Genomic DNA, 21,136 nt, shown 5'->3' with positions numbered 1-21,136 from the left:
GCTTCACTCCTTAAATACCCTGCACCTGGTCCTAATTTAATAACAACCACCAGGTGCAGGGGATAATTAAACAATAAAACAATTAACCAATTTAACTTAAACAATTAAACTAAAACCAGTGTGCATTTTCACATGTTTTCTGCGCAGGGAGGTTTTAACCCCCTCCCTGCTGTCTCACAATATATATTTATTATTTCTTAGCAGACGCCCTTATCCAGGGAGACTTACAATTATCACATTATTTTTACATACAATTACATTCTTTTTTTACACATTATTTTTACATACAATTACCCATTTATACAGTTGGGTTTTTTTCACTGGAGCAATCTAGGTAAAGTACCTTGCTCAAGGGTACAGCAGCAGTGTCCCCCACCTGGGATTGAACCCACAACCCTCCGGTAAAGAGTCCAGAGCCCTAACCACTACACCACACTGCTGCCCTATATAAACCAAAGTGTATAGGCTTGCAATTTTGCTTTTGTAAGACTTGCTGTTCACGCAAACGAGTTGAATTTTTATTGATTTCATACTCAAGAACTGCTGGCATTACACCAATGTTCCTAGTTAAAATGTATTGCAATGTAGCAAGTGGGCAAAGAGTTGTAAACTAAATACTGGATAAATGGCTTATCGCTGAATGAATCCTTTGGCGCCACAAACCAGACAGTTCTGGGTGCTATATTTCAAAATATCACTGTCCTGGTCACAAAAGCAAAGTTTGTGGGGAATAATAGCCATTTTCTATACTTTTGATGCATAAGCAATTAGGAAATAACACTTACTACCCAGGAACAAAAATTGTGTTACATAGTGTTATCAAATCTTAACAAAAGTAAATATTTGTGTTACTAACGATACCCCTGTTAAGACTAACCTGATCAACCAGCGGGAGTGGGGTGGTGTTGTTTAAACTTTCTTTTCTGTACTGCTTAGTTTAGTTAATTCTTCCTTTCTGTATTGTTTTAGGTTTAGTTGTTGCACCTTTAATTTTTCCTTCATTTAGTTTTATTTCTAATAAACGTGTTCCTTTGTATTCACTAAAAATGGTGTCTAGTCTGGTTATTTTGATAGAGGTTGGGTTCTACATGATATGAATTCAAATAAAGTATTTATTTTATTTATTATTACAATTTAAACTAGTCCAAAGACAAATATACCTTGCACACTACAGCAATCTGAAAATCAATGCATCACAGTGAAGGATATGAATGGGTAATAGAGGTCAGGGTGGCTTCAATGATCCGTGCTGGTCACTATCTTCAGAAGGAGCATCAACACCAATATATGATTCCTGTTTAATTTGCATCTGACACGTAGGAAAATATAATGTTATATATGTACATATAGTATATTTGGTATGCATTTTAAATATTTGAAAGAAAGATAATTAAATTGGTTAATTTACCAATAGTTTCATAATTTTAAATCTAAATTATTAAAAAAATTCCAGTTGACTTTAAATCATTATTTGGTCATGGCTTGCAAAAAAGTCATTAAGTGCTACATAAACATGAGTACTATATTTTGGAAAAGCAAATTTGAATCTAAGCATCTGGGAATTAATGAATTCACTTTAATAAAAAGGAAAATGCCAGGATGTTTCTCTGTAAAATAATCTTTTTTTTGTTGTTGTTGTTGTTGTTGCCTCTAGCTTTAGCATCTTACAGAAAAAAAGAATGTATTCTATGTTCCTTTAGGAGGCACAGAGATCAGGCAGTGTGGTCACACTCCAGACAGTGTTTACCCTCTGTGCTTCTTTTAAACACTGTACAGCAATTGCTAAGGGAGTTTTATCAACCCCAAAGCATATATCCCCACTAAAGACAGTACACCATAAATCATTCACACTTCCAACTACACTGGACCATTTCATCTCCATTAACCAATACAAAAATGCAAAGGGCTCATAACCATGCCAAACAACATCCACGTTACAGCTTAGGGATGAAATTCAAAACAGATCAAAACCCAGTTCATTTTAGTACAGTCAGTCTCATACTGCAGTACAAAAGACATGTCACCTGTACAACCCTGTGTAAATAAGCACACATCATGACTTAATTTGCTGAATACTGGTGAAAACCTTGTATGCCGTCCTCAGAATATGCCTCCCATGATCCCTTGCAGTTGCTTGTACTGCACTTACACACGGGTAACTCCTGTTTCATTCACGTCACTGTGAAGAGCAGCAATCCCTTCCCACTCTTCTAAACAAAAATGAAGAATTTGCTTATGAAAAAAACCTAAACACCCCCTCATATCATTACCAGTGCAAACATCCGCCCTCACCAGACTACAATACATTTTGAATTAGTTTTAACAAATCGGAATGCATCCTGCCACTGGCAAAGGCAGTTAGTTGTATGCCTTAAAAACTTTGAAATGGAAAATAAAAAGCAGGTTGTTCCAGCTCTCTCATGAGCTCCCTCATAGCAAGGGGTGACATCCAAGTAATCATCCACACAGAGCAAATCAATTTAGTTCTTAGCAAGTTCCCACTGCAGGCCTGCACTGCAAAACGAACAGCTTGTGCTATGCTTAGACTTGAATGGCAATGTTCTTTTTAAGAATTCAACCACACTGGTTTATGTAGAGGGCTAGTGCAGTTGTGAGAAAAGTTTGCTTCAGCTTAGTTTAGTCTGCACTCTATCATGTACTGTATAACTTCAAACACACACTGAACTTTAACATTACCAGGGATGCTAAACAAAACCAAAAACATAATCTTTATTTATGTTCTTTTATCATTTAAGCACAGAGGAGTTAATAATAATTGTTTCGAAAATATGTATGTGACTGAATAAGAGTTTAAGTTTTCCTGGTTTCATCTCCAGGTGGAATGGGGAAGAGCAGACAGAGTGGGAGAATTGGTGCACGGTATAAGCAGTTTTCAGCCAGTACTGAATTGTCTCAAAAGCCAGAAACCTTCCTCTGAATTTCTATGGAACAATTGGCCATCTAGTGGCTGTACTTGGTACTGCACAACACTAAGTAATTGCACCAAACACCACTGTCTGAATTATCAGTTTTCTGAGCCTTTTTTGTTTTTTACAAAACTGGTGTACAGAGTTACACACCATATACTGTAGAATAACTAACGCAAATGCATGTCTATACAGTTTAAACTGTGTGCAGGCAGTTCTCGAGATGATGCCTTACTCAGCCAATCAGGTGTCAATGCTATGAAATTGTTGTTTTGTCTATCATCCAGAGGTGAAGTACACTGGCAAATATTGTTCCTATAAAACTGAAAATATGTATCTAAAATAGTTTCTGAGATAAAGGTGTTGCAATGTTACCTGCTGCAGTTTAATTTACTGTACTAAAACATACAGCATGCATGCACCCTGGTGTACTTAACATACATGCAGTATACCATGTTACCATGACGCAGGGCTAATTCCCCAGTTCTTGTTTTTGAGAGAAGCATGGTTCACGGAAGGGATGTTTTATGGAAAGATCTTAAAAATTATAAATTAACATGAAGATCAATGTAACCTGTTCCAAGCAGGCATGGTTTCCTGTTGCTTCAATCAAGGGCTAAGTCATGTGACTTACAGGAGACACAGCAATTGTATGTTGCTTGCAAAGGAAACTGTGAGGCAGAGTTCCCAACTGCCTTTCAATCGCTTTGTCTCCTAGGGGTCATGTGATTAGAGGTTTATCTCAGTTATTCAAGCAGAACACATGAAAAGTTAAAGATATTTTTCTGGAAGAATTAAATATTACTTACATTGAGTCAGTGTTGTGTATGTGTGTGTGTGTGTGTGTGTGTGTGTGTGTGTGTATGTAATAGAAGCAATAGCATAACTTCTTAGAAGGGTATGGAAACAATATTTGTCTTATACTGCCTATCTTGCATCAGGTCAATACAAGGGTAATCCTATGACAAAACAAATAGCAGTACTTACCAGAGAACAACTTAAGGTAAGTGACAAGTATTACTAAACCCAAGACACCTAATGTTATAGCCATGTCAGCAGGAAAAAAGAAACTTTAACTGTTGACCTAACACCATAACAGAAGTACCACAGCTTTTAATTGAAGCCCAAGATTAAAGGTCATACAACCAGGGGCAAGGCTAAGGCTGCTGAGAAGTGGGGTCTTCATGTGATGTTTGCAAATGTCATTAACAAAGGTATGGCCTCCTGGAACAATGAAAGCTAGTCGATGAAAAATAACAAGCTGGGATTTGAATAGATGTAGGATGCAGTGACAACACCAGAGACAAATACAGCACATAACTCTTTCACAAGACATGCTCTCTAAGTGTAGGCTTGCCCCTGTTACATAGCCACCCATGCCTCTTTATTGACACCACTCGTGTGTAACATTTTAATTGGTCCTGTCATTCTTTATGCTTTCCTCTGGTCACAAGAGCAGCATCTCACACATACTGCGCACACAATCATACATGCAGAGAGACTTCAGAACATAGGCTTCTAGCTCGCACAGCAGTTATTCCAGACCAATACTGCTGACCTACGAAATTAGTTTGCTTCTGCAATTTCGATCCTCAGCAAGATTACACCACTTGCAATGTTTTGTCGCACAGTGGCGGCGTTTGTCCTGCAGTGGCCCCATGGCTTATGGTGTACAAATAAAAAGAACGGTAATATGGCAAATAAGTCACTAATTCTGGTACAGACTTGAGGTGAATCCAATTTTTGTCAGTAACCGAGCCACGACAGCATGCCCCCCCCCCCCCCCCCCCCGCTACCCTGGGCCCCGCTGCGTGTACCTAAAACCATCTACTGGTTGTATTGCAGGCTCCTTGATTCTTCCATCTCCATCTCATTGTGCTTATTGCAGGCCTCCTCAGATCAAGCTTGGGGGCTAACAGGTGCTTTTTTTTTATCAGTGCTTCGGTGTTCATTTCCATCACATTACACTCACTCAGTTTCTGTGCAGGCCCTGGATGATTCAATCTCACTTCATTTTCTCACAGCGATGCAGGATTCATTGGGTTTACGCTCACACATGTTTCTGAGAGACATTTTAGGACACAGAAAATTGCAGGGCTGCTGGTAAATTTAGTGCACCCAAAATGTTAGCAGGATAACTTAAAGCAAGGCATTTGGAAGGCTGTCTGCCAAATCACTCTGTCCTGAGAACTTTAACAATACTGTCACTAAACAGATCTGCATTCCCCAAGAAAGGAAGGAACTATTGCTGGAAGCTAACATGAAACATTTAGCATGGAACAAGCTTCATTTGGTCATTTAGATCTGCAAACACAGAAGAGGCTGTCAGTCTGTGACACTGCCTAGATTACCTCAAGCACACCAATGCAAGCATCAGGGTTAACTAAGGAGGAAAATTTGTCTAGGCTAAAAGAAATCTGGTATAAATGAAAAATAAAAATGACACAATTTGTATAAACTTCATATTTTATAAACAGTCAATTAAATGGGTCCAGCTTGGTTTCTGGAATTATATTTTGTTCCCCCTCCAGGTTCATTTTCTTAACCAGTGACTTACATAGAGATGTCTGATAATAAAACAGGTGAATAATTAAACTATACAGTATACTTCTCTAATAACCTGACTGTTCCCAGCACACCAATTTTCTCTTTTGTTTCTGAACACACTGTGCCGGATTAGGCAAAGAATATTAAATACTGGGCTGGCAAAAACTAGAATAGCTGTGAATTCATTCAGAACATGTATTTTAATTAAAAGTGTCATTTTCCAAATTGTGATATGGTTTCTATGTTTGGCTTTGTAAACAAACCATAACTAGTTTGGTTGAGTAGCTCTGCTTGTTTTGCACAGCACTTTGATTCGATTTTGTTTTAAAAGTAATAATACAAACAGTATTAGGAGGGGTATCAGGGAATGCATCTTCACACCTAATGAAAACATTTACATTACTATTGGTTTCTACTGGAATTTGATATTTTGTAAAAATAAAAAATAAGTGGCTAAAACCTATATTTAGAACTAATTACCAGTGAACTGGTGAGATAATGTAGATTATATTTACAAACAGCATAAATCTACAGGAATGTCCACAAACAAACAAAATAACTAATGAGAAAAAAAGGATTGCCATGAACTTGATTCTAAAAACAGATTTTTAAAATATTATAATAGAGAGCATTCATCCACTGGGTATTGCATAGATACCTATTCTACACTTAGCTCAAATTGATTCTCATTCTCAATACATCCTTGTGAACTGTCAAAGTAATTGTAATGTTTTTGCATTCAATATTGTCTGGAGAGGCCCCTGAGAGTAATGCCATGCTTATTTACCATTCCATTCCAAATGGATTACATTAAAAAAATAATTTGAATGCAGTATATTTTGGAATGCATGCTCATTATAAAGAGATGTAGCATACAGATAAAGGAGGGTTCAAAAGCTCTGAAGACCCCAACTGAGAGGCAACATTCAGAGTCCACCCACCTGTGTGTTGTTTTGCGATTCACATGCTGTGTTTGTTACAACACAGCATAAGCACGGGGGTGGTCATTTGGGGCCACTGCATTTAGAGAATTCATTGTTTCAAAATATTCAAATTACTACGAACAGGAAAAAAACTGAAAACAGTTGGGAAAAGTGAACAATAAAATCAGTTCAGAAAACGATTAAGGATACTGTGCATTTGGAGATGAGACAGTCTGCTATGAATTGTTAAATGAACTTTCTTGTCACTTGATTTACAAACAGCTCACAAAGACCTGCCTTCTTGAAATGTCCATATACATTAGGCGTTTTAACTAGCACAGCAAAAAGTACCCTTCCCACTGAAATAACAAGCTTTTTACATGACAGCACAATGCACTCAGAAGTCGACCTTGCAAGCTGTTTCTCACGGCTGGCAGGAGGTATAACTCCAGTGCAGGTTGAGCTTTAACTCATGAGCATTATCACCATTCATAGCTTTTTGTTTTTACTTGGCACTACCAAAATGGAAAGAAAATGTATTTAACATGTAAATCTTTTTGCATGATATACAAAAAAGTACACAATTGTATCAGAAAAGGGTTAGGGTTAGGGTTCTGGTTCTATCTTGCCCAAAATATATACACATTAAGTACATTGTAGCTATGCATAATGACATTGTAACTATGCATAATAACATTGTAATTATGTGTAAGTACTGTGGCAAAGTGGGGTGTGCTTTTGCCATGCTTCGGGACCTTTAACAATGTCTTCTAGTAAAAATGAAGTACTCTCACAACAGCTGTGGTGCCTGTATCTTTATTTTAAACACAAAACAAACAAAACAAAGCTAAACAAAAGCCTAAGTCCTTCCAGGAGTGCTAAACTAAACTTTTCAAATCCTTCGGTCTCATAATTTATGACGTCACAGAAACCCTAGATGGAATTATTTTCCTATAACTCACTGAAGCCCATCTATTTTGTATATATATATATATTATTATTATTTTATTATTATTTATTTCTTAGCAGACGCCCTTATCCAGGGCGACTTACAATCGTAAGCAAATACATTTCAAATACATATATATATGGGCAGCAGTGTGGAGTAGCGGTTAGGGCTCTGGGTTCTGGGGGCGTGGGTTCAATCCCAGGTGGGGGGCACTGCTGCTGTACCCTTGAGCAAGTTACTTTACCTAGATTGCTCCAGTAAAACCCCAACTGTATAAATGGGGAATTGTATGTAAAAAAAATAAAATAATGTGATATCTGTATATTGTATAATGTGAAATTGTTTTTCACCTGACATGTTTGTTTGTTTTGTTTTTACAAATCTGAAAGTGCTTTGAGATCCACCTGTATGAAGGGCGCTATATCAATAAACTTTGATTTGATTTGATTTGATTTGATTTGATTTGATTTGATTTGATGTGATGTCCTTAGTAAAACAACACGGGTAAACCAGTCACTCATTTATATCTTACCTTTCTCTTGTTGTTAGGGCTGACATACAAGTAGCTCAAAATGGTCTTCAGTCCCACTTTGTCATTAAGTTTTTCATAAGTGGTTCCATAGTCAGTTGACCTGAAATGTAATCACAAGATTTAATAATCGATTCTATCAATCTCCAGCAGGGTATTTTAACAAGCTAAAAAGCAATGGACTAAGATGGTCATTTACATTGCTATTGTTTTGCAGGCAAGATTGCTACTCAGATTGAGGGCCAGCATGCATACATATGTAATTTAGAAGATAAATATGATATCTTCTCACATTCTAACATGATGTTTTGACCACTGATGTAATCATGGGTACACATAAAAAAAAAAAAGTAATTACTTGTAAACGCCCTGACTAGAAAAAAGTGAATATATGAAACGCAAAGTAGCATTTCAAACCTCATAGATTATCTTCACAAAGCAGGTTCTGATGACTCATTCTCAGGAGGAATACTTCTTGTAAACTTTCTTCAGTTTTTTTTTTTTTTTTTATGAAGACTTTTACAGCCTCTGGTTTTAGCAGCAATGACAGCTGATAGACTTCTTTTTCTGTTGAATGAATTTGCTCAGATCTGACAGGGAGGCTGGTTTCACAGGTATGAACAGCAGACAGTTTTATCTTGCCTGTGGCCATTATCAAGCAGTCTACTGGTATATTATTCAGTGTGACAGGGTGGTGTCACGACCCAGCTGTTACTGGCAGGAAGAGAGACTCAGAAGCAAAAAAGCTGCAGGTTAAGCGCTATCACGCACATTTAATAACATTTACACTAAACAAAACACATTAACAAACAAAAAGGCACAAGGGCCAAAACAAAAGATCTACACAAAATACTTACAGACATACAACAACAGCACAGCAAGACGCACCTGCACCTGCACCTGCACCTGCACCAACACTGACACCCGTGATTACCCCGTTTATACATCTGTGGCTGGAGCCTCATTAACCATTAATCATTCTGTTATGGTCCCAGTCACATTCCCACATGCTTTCTGACAGAGAAGAATTTAACCCCCTCCCTGCCAACCCAATATTCTCCACACACACTTTATACCAGCAGGGCTTTCACCCTGCCACACTAATATAACAGAGAAACGAGATAAAAAGTGGTAACATTGTGATACAACACTACATACCCTACAGTCAGCTGCCTAAACAGTTTCAAAACCGTACTCCCACAAATGAATAATTTAACAGTTTATTTTCTGTGTGCCTGTATGCTGTTTATCATCTTCTTGTGCTTAAGAAAATGACGTATCTCCATGTGTCAGCAGAGATATACATCTGTACGTAGCTGGGGGGTGAACTAGAACATAAAATACAGTATTTATAGCTTCTCCTGGGGTGAGCAGGACAGCTGATAATTTGCTCCCCAGACTCTTAAGCCAGGAGAATGTCTGGCACAAAAAAGATGTATGTTTGGAAAATGTGATAAAAGGGTGCGCTTTAGAATTAATACAGCATCAAACTTCAGATGGATAGACTAGCAGCAAAACAGATGAGACCATTCTGGTGACTACACAATCAAGATGCAGCATCTCCATATCGGTGAAATCGATGGTTTAAGACCAAGATAAAAACCATCATTTTAGGAAAGAAAAAGGAGGGGGCGCGGGGGTGATGATGAAGAAGCGCTTTGCTTTTGTAGATGGGATTTCGATTGCATGTTGTTATCTTCCACTTTTTAATGGGATTTTTTTTTTTTTTTGTATTTGTGTCCTTACACGTGTCAGCCTCCCCTTTGAAAGGTGATCATATCCAAGGTTGGGTTAATGAATGTGCCCCATCATGCTATAAACAAGGAATGATAGCAGACAAGCCCATCATTCTCTCCTGCATTTTAAATGGAGTCTCCTTTTAAATTTAAAAGCATGACAGCTGTTTTCTCTTATCCCCATCACAGCAACATTCAAACTTGTGAACTGTCTGACATCTCCGGAGTAATGGAATACATAGGGTTAAATGATAAAGGTAAACCTGCTTTACTTGCCATCATTCGGTTTCTCCTATATTGAGAGTGAATCACTTTTTCTATGTCTCCTTAATCTTGTATATCGAATCTTATTTGCTTTCAATACTGAGGACAGTTTTGGTTCTCAGTTAATTGTTCACTCACTCTGTCTTAGTATTATTAATATCCTGTATAACACCATTACAAGGTACTATACATTTGTATCCATGTTTAAGGCTTACAGTCCACAATATTACATCTTCAAGTATAAGCACACTGCTGGCAGAAACAGGGGCTAAAGGTTGGGTAGGCCTTATAATTAAAGACCAATTAGGGGCAGAGTTAAAACTTAAAATCGCATCCTGTCAGCTGATCTTGTGCAGGGTGCTGTGAACTGTTCCCTTCTCTCTTTCTTTTAATTCAGCACACTGCCTCCTCCATTAGAACTGAAATACTTTTCAAATGCAATTTCTCCTCCTTTTGGTTAAATACATTCTCTCTCTTGCACATACTGTAGGATCTCTGGCCTCTCTTGATCTGCAGCAAATCACTGCAGTCTCCACCTACCCCACAGCCAAGCTGTATTTTCATTAGCAATTCAAATGAAAATGCAAGCTTTATTCTATATTTCTTTCTATGATCTACTTAAAGTATTTCCAGTAAGTACTGTTATTTATTCTAGTATTATTTAATCATGGAATGCACACAGTTATTGACAACATAACACACTCTACCTTTAAACTGACATTTTTCTTATACACACTGCTAAATTATACACCAGAGAAACAGGAAACAGTATTTTCATTACCTATTAAGCAATTAAGTCTGACACAATTAGAAACATATTTTATAGGAGTGTAGAGGTTATGGTGTTAGGCGTGAATTTCCACATTCGTCTGCTTCCCCGTCTGGCAGATAAACAACTATGAGTTAAGGCAATGCATTTAAAGAAGTACAGGTGGTAACAGTACATCTGTTGCAGTTTAACAAAAGCTGCAAACAAGCTCACTTAATTGTTAAATAAACAATAATAAAATATTGGCTAGAAATTCATAGACTTCCTAATGAAAAATAAAGTTATAAACACACTGTGAGCTTTACATTTAAAATAATTAATTTAAACAAATTTAAAAATAGTATTATCTACCGAACTAACTGCCGTCTTTTTAACCAAAGTGCTGACAATATGTAAGACGTTCAGATTTCAAGTACATTACAGGCAGTCTGGATTAACGGATTAGTCAAAACAATCACTATGTTTACATAAATGCAGGAGCAGGGAATAGTGAGACTAGACACCATGAATGTAGCTTTTACAAGATGCTCAGATACATGCTGATTTTATGTCCTACACTGTACCCTGTTTTTTGGATTTTTAGTCACAAGCCCTGTTTAACCAATAGGTAGAAAACTACCACAGTGACTTAATGGCCCTAACACCGAGTGCTGTTTTTTTTTTTTTTTTTTTTTTTTTACCAAAATTGGGATGCAATATAATGGGGTCCAGCCATGTAAGAATGAGGTATGCATGTGGGTGCACTGCTTTACTCTGTGCAACACATTTTAAATACCATCCGGTATTAAAATGGGGATACTGATGTAGATGATATTTAAACTAGTACTTTCCCATGCAAATGCAGAAATAAAACTGCATTGATCAACGCCACAAAGTACACAATCAAATGTCACAGTTTGCACTTTTCCACTGGCAATTCATTTTAAAGGTCTTTTTATAAAACATCTTTGAATATGTTAGTACAAATATTAACCAGGAATATAATTAATTACAATAACATTTCAATGACAGATTACCAGTGAAAAGCTTCATGTAGTGTTTTAAAGTAATAATAAGAGGAGTATTTAAAAAACAGTGTGCCAGTAAATGCATTGAACCACTATGACATGCTAGTGCTTTATGAATACCACCTGCACTTAATTAGAAATGGCTCAGTTCTATCTTTTCAAAAGCCTGTTATTATTCATAAGAAAGTATTCCTACAGAATAAGTAGCTTTAAAACTAATTCCATAGATTTTTTTTTTTTACATTAGCCTTTTCAGTAGAAAATTATTTATTTACAGACATGCTTTGAATAAAAAATCTGTTTGAACATCAATATAGAAGAGCCACATTTCTCAGTATAACTCTGTCCTGCATTTAATCAATAGAAAATATGAATACTGTTTCAGCCGGGTGCTGCGTATGCTTTTGAAGCTCTGCATATTTTCAATTCAGAATATGAGTTTAATGTAATTAAACCTGAATGCAATTTACAGATGACAGGTTTAATCACATAACGTTCAATGATTTTTCAATTACATATAAGATAAATTGGAGGCAGGACTGACCGTAAATTGTACCTATGGAGGGACAGAATATATTTGACAATCAGAACAAAACCTTACTGCTTACAAACCTGCACATCTTGAAGAGCTTTATTCATTAATTCTGAGATCCACATATTTTTTGAAGTAGTGGTGGACATGAAAACAAGCACATGTTCTAAATTGTTTAGAACATGTTTTTTTAAATATACTATTACACATGCAAGCTTATGGAAAAGACTACCAAGAGAAACCAGAGTACAAAGACTTCAAAGTGCAAATTATACAGCTTAGCCTTTCTTAATCAAGCCCTTTTTTTATTATTATTCATCTCTGCCGTTGAGCAAAGCGTACACATTTTTCATATGCTGAACTTAATAAAAGATGCTTAACATTGGCCTTACTATTTATTTGCTTATCTAATACTGATTAAGTAGAAACAGGAAATTCAACACAACAATACATGAACGAGTGCAAGTTTCATTTTCTCGCTCTCAGATTTATTACACTATGTAACACAATTTTTGTTCCTGGGTAGTAAGTGTTATTTCCTAATTGCTTATGCCTCAAAAGTATAGAAAATGGCTATTATTCCCCACAAACTTTGCTTTTGTGACCAGACAGTGATATTTTGAAATTTACCTATTTCCAATGAGAAAACGGGCGAATTTGTGTCTTTTCGTTCACATAAAGTCAGAAAAAAACAACATATGAATCCAAATTAACATGTATTTATACTAAAGTAATACAAAAATGACTACAAAAGATTTAGAAGTGAGTAGTTTTCGAGATTTACGATTATACTGTAAATCACTTTCATGAATCAGCCCCCAAATGTAGTCTCCCATCATGTTCTCGTTATACTGTCCTTGGTAGCGGCGTTCAAAGTCCAGTATATCCTGGTGGAAGCGCTCGCCTTGCTCCTCCGAGTATGCTCCCATGTTCTCCTTGAATTTATCAAGATGAGCATCAAGGATATGGACTTTGAGGGACATCCTACAGCACATTGTGCCGTAGTTCTTCACCAAAGTCTCAACCAGCTCCACATAGTTTTCGGCCTTGTGATTGTCCAGGAAGCCCCGAACCACTGCGACAAAGCTGTTCCAAGCCGCTTTCTCCTTACTAGTGAGCTTCTTGGGGAATTCATTGCACTCCAGGATCTTCTTTATCTGTGGTCCGACGAAGACACCGGCTTTGACCTTTGCCTCAGACAGCTTAGGGAAGAAGTCTTGAAGGTACTTGAAGGCTGCCGACTCCTTATCTAGAGCTCGGACAAATTGTTTCATAAGGCCCAATTTGATGTGCAGTGGTGGCATCAGCACCTTCTGGGAGTCCACCAGTGGTTCCCACTTGACGTTGTTCCTCCCCACAGAGAACTCGGTCCGCTGTGGCCAGTCCCACCTGTGGTAGTGCGCCTTGGTGTCCCTGCTGTCCCAAAGGCAAAGATAGCAGGGAAACTTGGTAAAACCGCATTGGAGACCCATCAGGAATGCCACCATTGCAGCCTCTTGATGCCATCTCAGAAAAATGCAGATATGTATCCACTTAGGCAGCTGGAACTAAACTGAACTGGTGGGCTTAAGGCCCCTGTATTTATACTACTATCTATATTACTGGAAAGTTCTAGAAAGTTCTAGAAGTTACTCCAAGTTTACTCAGCACTGAATCTATCTGGAATGTTCTGGAAAATAGGTAAATTTCAAAATATCACTGTCCTGGTCACAAAAGCAAAGTTTGTGGGGAATAATAGCCATTTTCTATACTTTTGAGGCATAAGCAATTAGGAAATAACACTTACTACCCAGGAACCAAAAAAAAATAATAATTGTTACACGGTGTTATCAAATGTTTTCTGTTCAATTGAAATACAGTCCCTTTAAACTCATGAATTATTTGAGCCGAATTGCACTTGCAACATTTATCAAAATGGAGGTCAACAATGCATGGAGCATGGGACAATGACATCATCTTGCTATTGATCAGCTCCTTATGGCCCACCACACCACTGCATGATTTAATACCCCTGTTACTTCCACTCTAAACTTGATCCCTAGAAACCCATCCAAATCCAAGCAAATCATAAAGGGGTAATGATTATCCTTCAAGGACAAAGTTGCGAAATCCACATCCCAGTGGCACTCTTTAGCTTGACAGAATCACAGACTATGAGAGTTTATATGAACTGCAGCAAGTTTTCTAGTCAGTTAAAATGCTGAACAGTTTTCTTTCTGTTCCCCGCACTTCCTTTTTTAATTTTGCAGTGACCAATTAAGACTGCTTCCATGTCAGGCTGTAATTTGTTGGGATTGTTGGCATGCATTTAAGCGACTTAAATCTTTCTTCAGCGACAGGCGCAGCAAATCAAAGGCTTCATTTTCAAACGCAAATCCATTAGAAGGTTTGTCCAGGTAATTTATAAGTCCCATTGAAACCCCTCTGCTGTCTTTATGAAGCAATCGTGGTACAGTGTATGCCTACTTTCATTATCGGAATTCTATTTTCACATTACTGTGAACAGAATGGGGGAATGCAACTTGTAGAGGTTACAGGCATCAGCACTAAAGGTACTGTAATAATGATTGGAAAGGGGCTAGTCCTTTTGTACATTGAACTTGTAACCATTCATCTAAAATTGGTCCTAATACTCCACCACATAAATGTGATGAACTAAAGAAACCTTGCAACTGAACCTGCATATACTCCAGTTAAACTCTGCCACTATAAGGACTCACTGTACGTCCTGGTGTCTGAGGACTTATACTGAAGAGGGGCGAGGATGACAAACATTGCTTTATATTGTCTTTAAAATCTGGCTTCGATGACATGGGAGAAATGGCCCTTCAGAACAGTATATCCATGCCGAGTCTAGCAATGTGTTCGTCATTATGGGAAAATCCATTCCACTTAAGTTGACATTAATGTAACCAAATATGTGTGACATTCTTTTCAGGGAGCAAAGGACAGGCCTATTTGTTTCTCGAAACATGAAAAATCATTTTTGACGATGTGATTTTTGGGGTATTCTGAATAGAGTGTCTGATGGCTTGCAGTGTTCCCAAAGCCTAATTTAGTTAAGGGTTTTAATCACACAGTGCAACACACCTCAGTTAAACCTGTGGGCATTGAAATTAGCAGAAGTGTTAGTGATAGCAATATTAGCATTCAAATACCTTGCAAAAGAAAATCCCCCTATCATGCCATCAGTACATCACAGCTCACACCTCCTGCAACTTGTGGGGTACAAGGTCTGCCATAACTCATACACTTCTTGTACATATAGAGTGGCTCACAGATGAACATGACATATGGGATATGACTGTGCCTTCAGCACAAGCCTGTCGGCTTGGATGACCAGGACGGAACATGGGAAATAAATGTAATGCATCCCTTTATGGCCTCTGGCAACAGCAATAATACAACATTGCACAGAATAAAACATTATTGAGGCAAAAAAATCTTAAAAAGGGTCTGTCGATGGCAAAGCAGAAAAGCATCAAGAAATCTGCATGAGCTCTGTAGATCTTCAAAGCTGACACTTGCATTACACGTTCTCCTTTTAATTAATGAATTAAGAAATAAGAGCTGTGATTTATATTTCATGGTAACATTTTTTTCGAAGAGTTTACCCTTGCAGTACCAAGATTTGATTTATCACACCATTTCTTGCCTGTGAAGTGCTCAGGAAAGTTTTTTTTTTTAATTGGACAAGTTGTTAGTGCAAATGGAAAATGTATGATTTCATTTAACAGGTAGATAAAATGAGGGTTATATTACATTGACGTTTTATGTAGCTGAGTGGAAAAACAGCCTCGGTTCGTAGAGTGAAACCTCTTTGCAACAACGAGATGCAATCTTACTGTATATATTACAGAATGTCAGTGACGCCTTTACAACTAAATATATCACTGTGTGAGGGACAGCCCCTTGTACAAAACTCTGCTACAGATGGCAGGTGCTTAAATATTGTGTGCAGATTCTGTAAATGTCTTATTTTATGTATTTCTTTCTTTCTTTTTAATTTAAGCAGTGTGGCTCTTCATTGCCCTCACCATAGCCTGGCCCGCATTGCTCTTTGCTTAACTCACAGTGGAAGATTTTTTTCAAGGTTTTTTTTTTTAAATCTCTCCTAAGGCAGCCAAATGAATAGACTCCATGACTCTCACTTTCACAAAACTCAACGGCTTCATCTCCAGAGCATGCTGCAGCTTTTCAAGATGCATTCAGAGATTGTGCTGCAACATCTTTTATGTTTAATCTTTTTTAAGAAAATGTTAACAAGCACAGCGTTAGAGTAATGTCAACTTTAAGAGGCCCATAATATATACCCTGTGGTATTGCTACTCTTACTTCTATCCTACAGTTTTAATAAACCTTTCCCATATTGGAACATGCATACACATTTATTTTAAAAAAATACATTTACTTGATACGGTTTCATACAGCTCTCCGTGGGCTTGTAATTAGCTCTTATTATCCCTTTGAGAGACTAATTGTAAGTCGCCCTGGATAAGGGCGTCTGCTAAGAAATAAATAATAATAATAATAATAATAAATCTAATGTCACTGTTAAACCAATCTTCATGAGTGACACCACATTTTGAGAAGTTTCCACAGTAATTAAGGTTTTCCACTTTTAAACGGATCAAATCAGATAGGGGGAAATGTTTTGCTGTGTTGGGTCATTAAAGTACTTAAAAGATAATGCCTTTCAATCTTTTTTTTTTTTTTTAAACATCTAAAATTGGTGTTTGAGGTGAAATGCAGATACATGACATTTAATAACTGTTTAAGATGGAGCTTCAGAACAATCCAACAAGGGCATGCAGAAAAGCACACTAATGATGCGATGGAGACGAGACATTTAATAAATCACAGCTATCATAACTAATCCAACATTTTGCATATGTCAATGCCCTTTTCACACTGAAAATTAATTGACCACAAAAAGCACTGTAATTGATTAATGAAAGGTCATTAATTGGATAATTAGGCTACATGATACTCAGTAAACAGCTTGATTTGCAAAATAGGTGGCAGGTTTGCTGAGTATTCAACATTTATTTATGAATTGACTGAATGCAAGTGTTTCTCCTCCTTAAACCCAGCAGGCTGTCTGAGCCAGGATCTGCAGCTGTTTCCCCTGTAAGTCTAAGGTAGCATCAAATTTGTGCAGAAGAATCTCTTCAGATGTACTGTACACACAGCTCCCTATAGTTCAACACTGTGGGCTATGTTCCCTCTTAAAGAGTAAATAGCGGGGTTCTGAAAAATATAGCGTTATACGTCCCCATGTGTTGCTAAAACTGTTTAAATAACATACCTGTTATTTTTCTTTTCATTGTTAACATCCTGACAACTTTTTACACTTATAAAGTATGTTTCGGAGCTCTTTTCAAAATGTCCGCTCAAGTGCACTGACAGTGTAAGGATTTTTGCCAAACAGGTAACAAAAGGTAACACAGCAATAATGATCCATGATGTGGTATGGAACAGAAACGCCAGAGCAGTTGTTGTTATGTTTGTTTCTTTGTTTTTTAATCGCTCTTCCTGCGATGAATTGGAGGACAGATCTCAAACCACAGTGCACTAGAGTGGACATTTTTTTAAAATAGCTTTGAAACAGACTTTAAAGTTATAAGTATAAAAAGTTGTCAGGATGTTAACAATGAAAAGAAAAATGACAGGGACGCTATTTAAGCAGTTGTAGCAACATGTGGGGACGTATAACGCTATATATTCCAGAACCCTGCTACTTACTCCTTAAAATATACATACATACTACACTTATGTCTAAGCCCAACCCCCAACCCCCAACCCCCAACCCCCAACCCCCAACCCGCTCCAAACAAACATGTACTTGTCTACTTTTATACCATGTGGCCAGGGGTTGATTGGCAATCAATCAATCAATCAATTACCCACTGGCTACATTCCACACTTTTCTAATTAAATAAACATTTAAACAAACAATTAAGCTGTGCAAAGGCAGCCATCTTGGCCCCAGACCACAAAACACACACACTTGCAGAGCACAATATATATATATATATATATATATATATATATATATATATACACACACACACAGACACACATAAAACTGTTAGTAATTCAAATGAGGGAATAAAGAATGTTAGTTTGGGGGTTACAAAGTTCACAAATGTAATTACATTTTTTTGGGCCATTACTTTTTTTAATGCATGTAAGTGTTATTAAGTATAATATTAACCAATGTGTATGTATATGTGCAGTACATATAAGTTTAAAAACTGGCATATTCACTTTATGTCAGCATTTACTAAAACCTTACAGTATGTTACCTACATTCCCATCCAGCAAACTGAACTTTAGATAATGATACACCTCAAATTCTGAAGTTGCAATTAAGAGGTTATGAAGGGCTATAGCTGTGTGGTGCAGCAGTTTGCCATCAACTTGAAAATGACTGCATATGTCAGGGGTGGTCAAGCCAGCGGCTCTTTTGCAGTTCAAGTGCGTCTCCCGGTGAAATGCTGGGTGACGCACGCTTTGTGGCTCGAATGAACTGAAGAAAGAATAATAAACAAAAATGAAAAGAGAGAACGTAAAAATAAACACAACGTTTATTAATTGTATTCATTCGTGTTAATTATTCCTTCTTCTCTCTCGTTCTCTCTCGCCTGTTTCTTTGAGCCTGCATGTTCACTGCAAGGATATTTCGTCACTTGTTGACCTTCGACACCGCTCTGTGGCGCATGGGTATTTCGAAGCCAGGTGTGCAGTTGAAAGTAAATTTCATCATTTTGAATTAAGAGTTTGTTTGTTTTGTGGAGACAATGGCATTGGGCAAACCATCCACGAGTAATAAATACAAGTATGAGGCTTTAAACCAGACTGGGAGACAGAGTTCACTTTCACTGAAAGCAGTGGTAAACCTGTTTCTCATCTGCAACAAATCATACACACTTGGTTCATTATGAACACAAATCACAACACATTTTCATCTGAATATCCTCCTGGATCAGACTTTAGGCAGATGCTGCTTTCGGCGTTCAGTAAAGAAGCTGATTTAACGACTCAAGCGAGTTTTGTATGGCAAATGTCCTTATTCAGATGAATTAATCATTTTTATAAAATTGGAGCACTGGTGCTAGACTAGACAATGCATAGTTACATGTTATATTGCCGGTCTAAATTTAATATTATATTTACATATCTTACGTCTCGTCATGAGCAGGTACTGTAATCCCTTTCAAAATAAATACAGTGCATTTGTCATCCACAGTGCTCTCAAAAGTATTTAATACATGCAGCAGTCATACAAAAAAAATTAATAAAACCCAGCATTCAGATCTGTCAAAAAGAATCCTTATTGTTATGTAGTGTTTTGGGTGAAATCTGGTCAGTTATTGTATTTTGCTTCATAGTAACTGAATATATTTTATTTAAAGTGCATAATACATACAGTATAAACAGAAATAATGGAAAAACACTGTAGTGTTACATTTAAAGTTTAATACACTGTAGTACAATACAAATAACACAGAAACTGTGTAGGCAATATTCTATCCCTTGTTCTTGTGTATTTTGCTGCCATCAAGAGATAGCCTAACAACTACTGTACCGCACAACAATGCTAGTATTTAAAATGCCTTGCTCGCAAACATTTAATGTTTTATGGTATGTGTCTTGCGGCTCTCGACCATGTGGAAATTTTGGTATGCGGCTTGTAAGGTCTGAGCATTTGGCCACCCATGGCATATGTCAAGAACCTGGCTAAAAAATATAATAGTTAGGGATGTGCGTTTGATAAATTTTTATGAACGTTTAAACTCTTTGAAATGTCAGCGTTTAAACATTTAAACCATATCTACATACACACACACACACACACTCTTTATATTACATTCTGATACTGACAGCCCTGGTTAGTATTTAAGCAAATAAACCCTAAATAAGCAAATAACCTTTTAACATCGCTAAGACTTAACTACAAAAAAAACATGTACACATCAAAGTATATATTGAAATGTTTATATTTATGGTTGTAATTAAAGTTGCTAGTGAAGATGTAACTATATACTATATACATATTGAACACATTTTTGGATAGTATAATGTTTTAAAGAATAGTGTGTTTCTTAAAGGTTCATTTAACAACAACAAAACAGGAACCTATTACATTTTTTTTGTATTTTTTATTTTTTTTTGTTATAAGTAACTTTCCCCCAAAAAACGACCATCACCCTCTGTACAGTGCGAAAGCGAGTTGTGCTTACAATTGAAAAAAAGTTGGAAATACTTTCACTTCTGGAAAAGGTAATTTCCAGGGATAAAATAACACAATAGTTTGGCATTTTAAAAAGCACTGTGACTGATATTAAAAAGTCTGCCTCAGAGATTTAAAAGTTTGTGATCTTTGATAGTAGCGGTGAGATTTTTGAGATCTGTTGTTGCTCGAGATGAGCATTACAATTTCCGAGTACTCTAATCAAACGCCACTCTCCTCTACATACTGTACTAATGTACATAAACCTCCCAAACCTTTCCACACGTCCTATTTTAAATGCCAAATTAACACACACGCAAGTAATATATTAAGTAATTAATATAATGTTTGCCTTCTTGTTCAGTTAATTGTATATCAAGTAGGTCAAGTATTACTAAATAACGTAACTTACAGAACAATTTCAAGAGAAAAAAGCCTTCCACCTATGGGAAGATTGGGGAATGGGGTCCACGAGTCTGTGGTAATTGCAACTTTATCTCCCTTTGAAAGTTTTGTATTAACAGCTGCAACACGATTTTCTCGCTGTTATTGTTTTATTGGCCAGCACAGTATTGGGATAATCTTACATCGATTTAAAAACTGCTGCATTCACGATTCACACATACTGTTCTCATAGGGGATAACGTGATCACGCCCAATGTTCGGCCAAATGTTGTTATGGATGTTTGCTTTTTATTGCCATGAGTAGCTCCGTCC

General features: G+C 37.0%; 1 protein-coding gene across 2 annotated transcripts in view; it reads right to left on the bottom strand.

The window, feature by feature from the left end:
• LOC117415713 (VPS10 domain-containing receptor SorCS1-like) overlaps positions 1 to 21,136 on the bottom strand; it is a 127,867-nt gene that overhangs the window by 53,721 nt on the left and 53,010 nt on the right. For both annotated transcript variants that reach the window (XR_004546444.3, XM_034026417.3), the window contains exon 3: positions 7,879 to 7,978. Coding sequence is in view for 1 of the 2 variants with exons in the window: in XM_034026417.3 (XP_033882308.3) it covers positions 7,879 to 7,978 (100 nt within the window). In the remaining variant the exon portion in view is untranslated. The remainder of the gene's footprint in view (positions 1 to 7,878; positions 7,979 to 21,136) is intronic.

Source organism: Acipenser ruthenus, chromosome 7 (assembly GCF_902713425.1).
Source record: "Acipenser ruthenus chromosome 7, fAciRut3.2 maternal haplotype, whole genome shotgun sequence".
Classification (NCBI taxonomy): domain Eukaryota; kingdom Metazoa; phylum Chordata; class Actinopteri; order Acipenseriformes; family Acipenseridae; genus Acipenser; species Acipenser ruthenus.
Note: the sequence above shows the minus strand (reverse complement) of the source record. Positions and strands in the feature narration are given on the sequence as shown.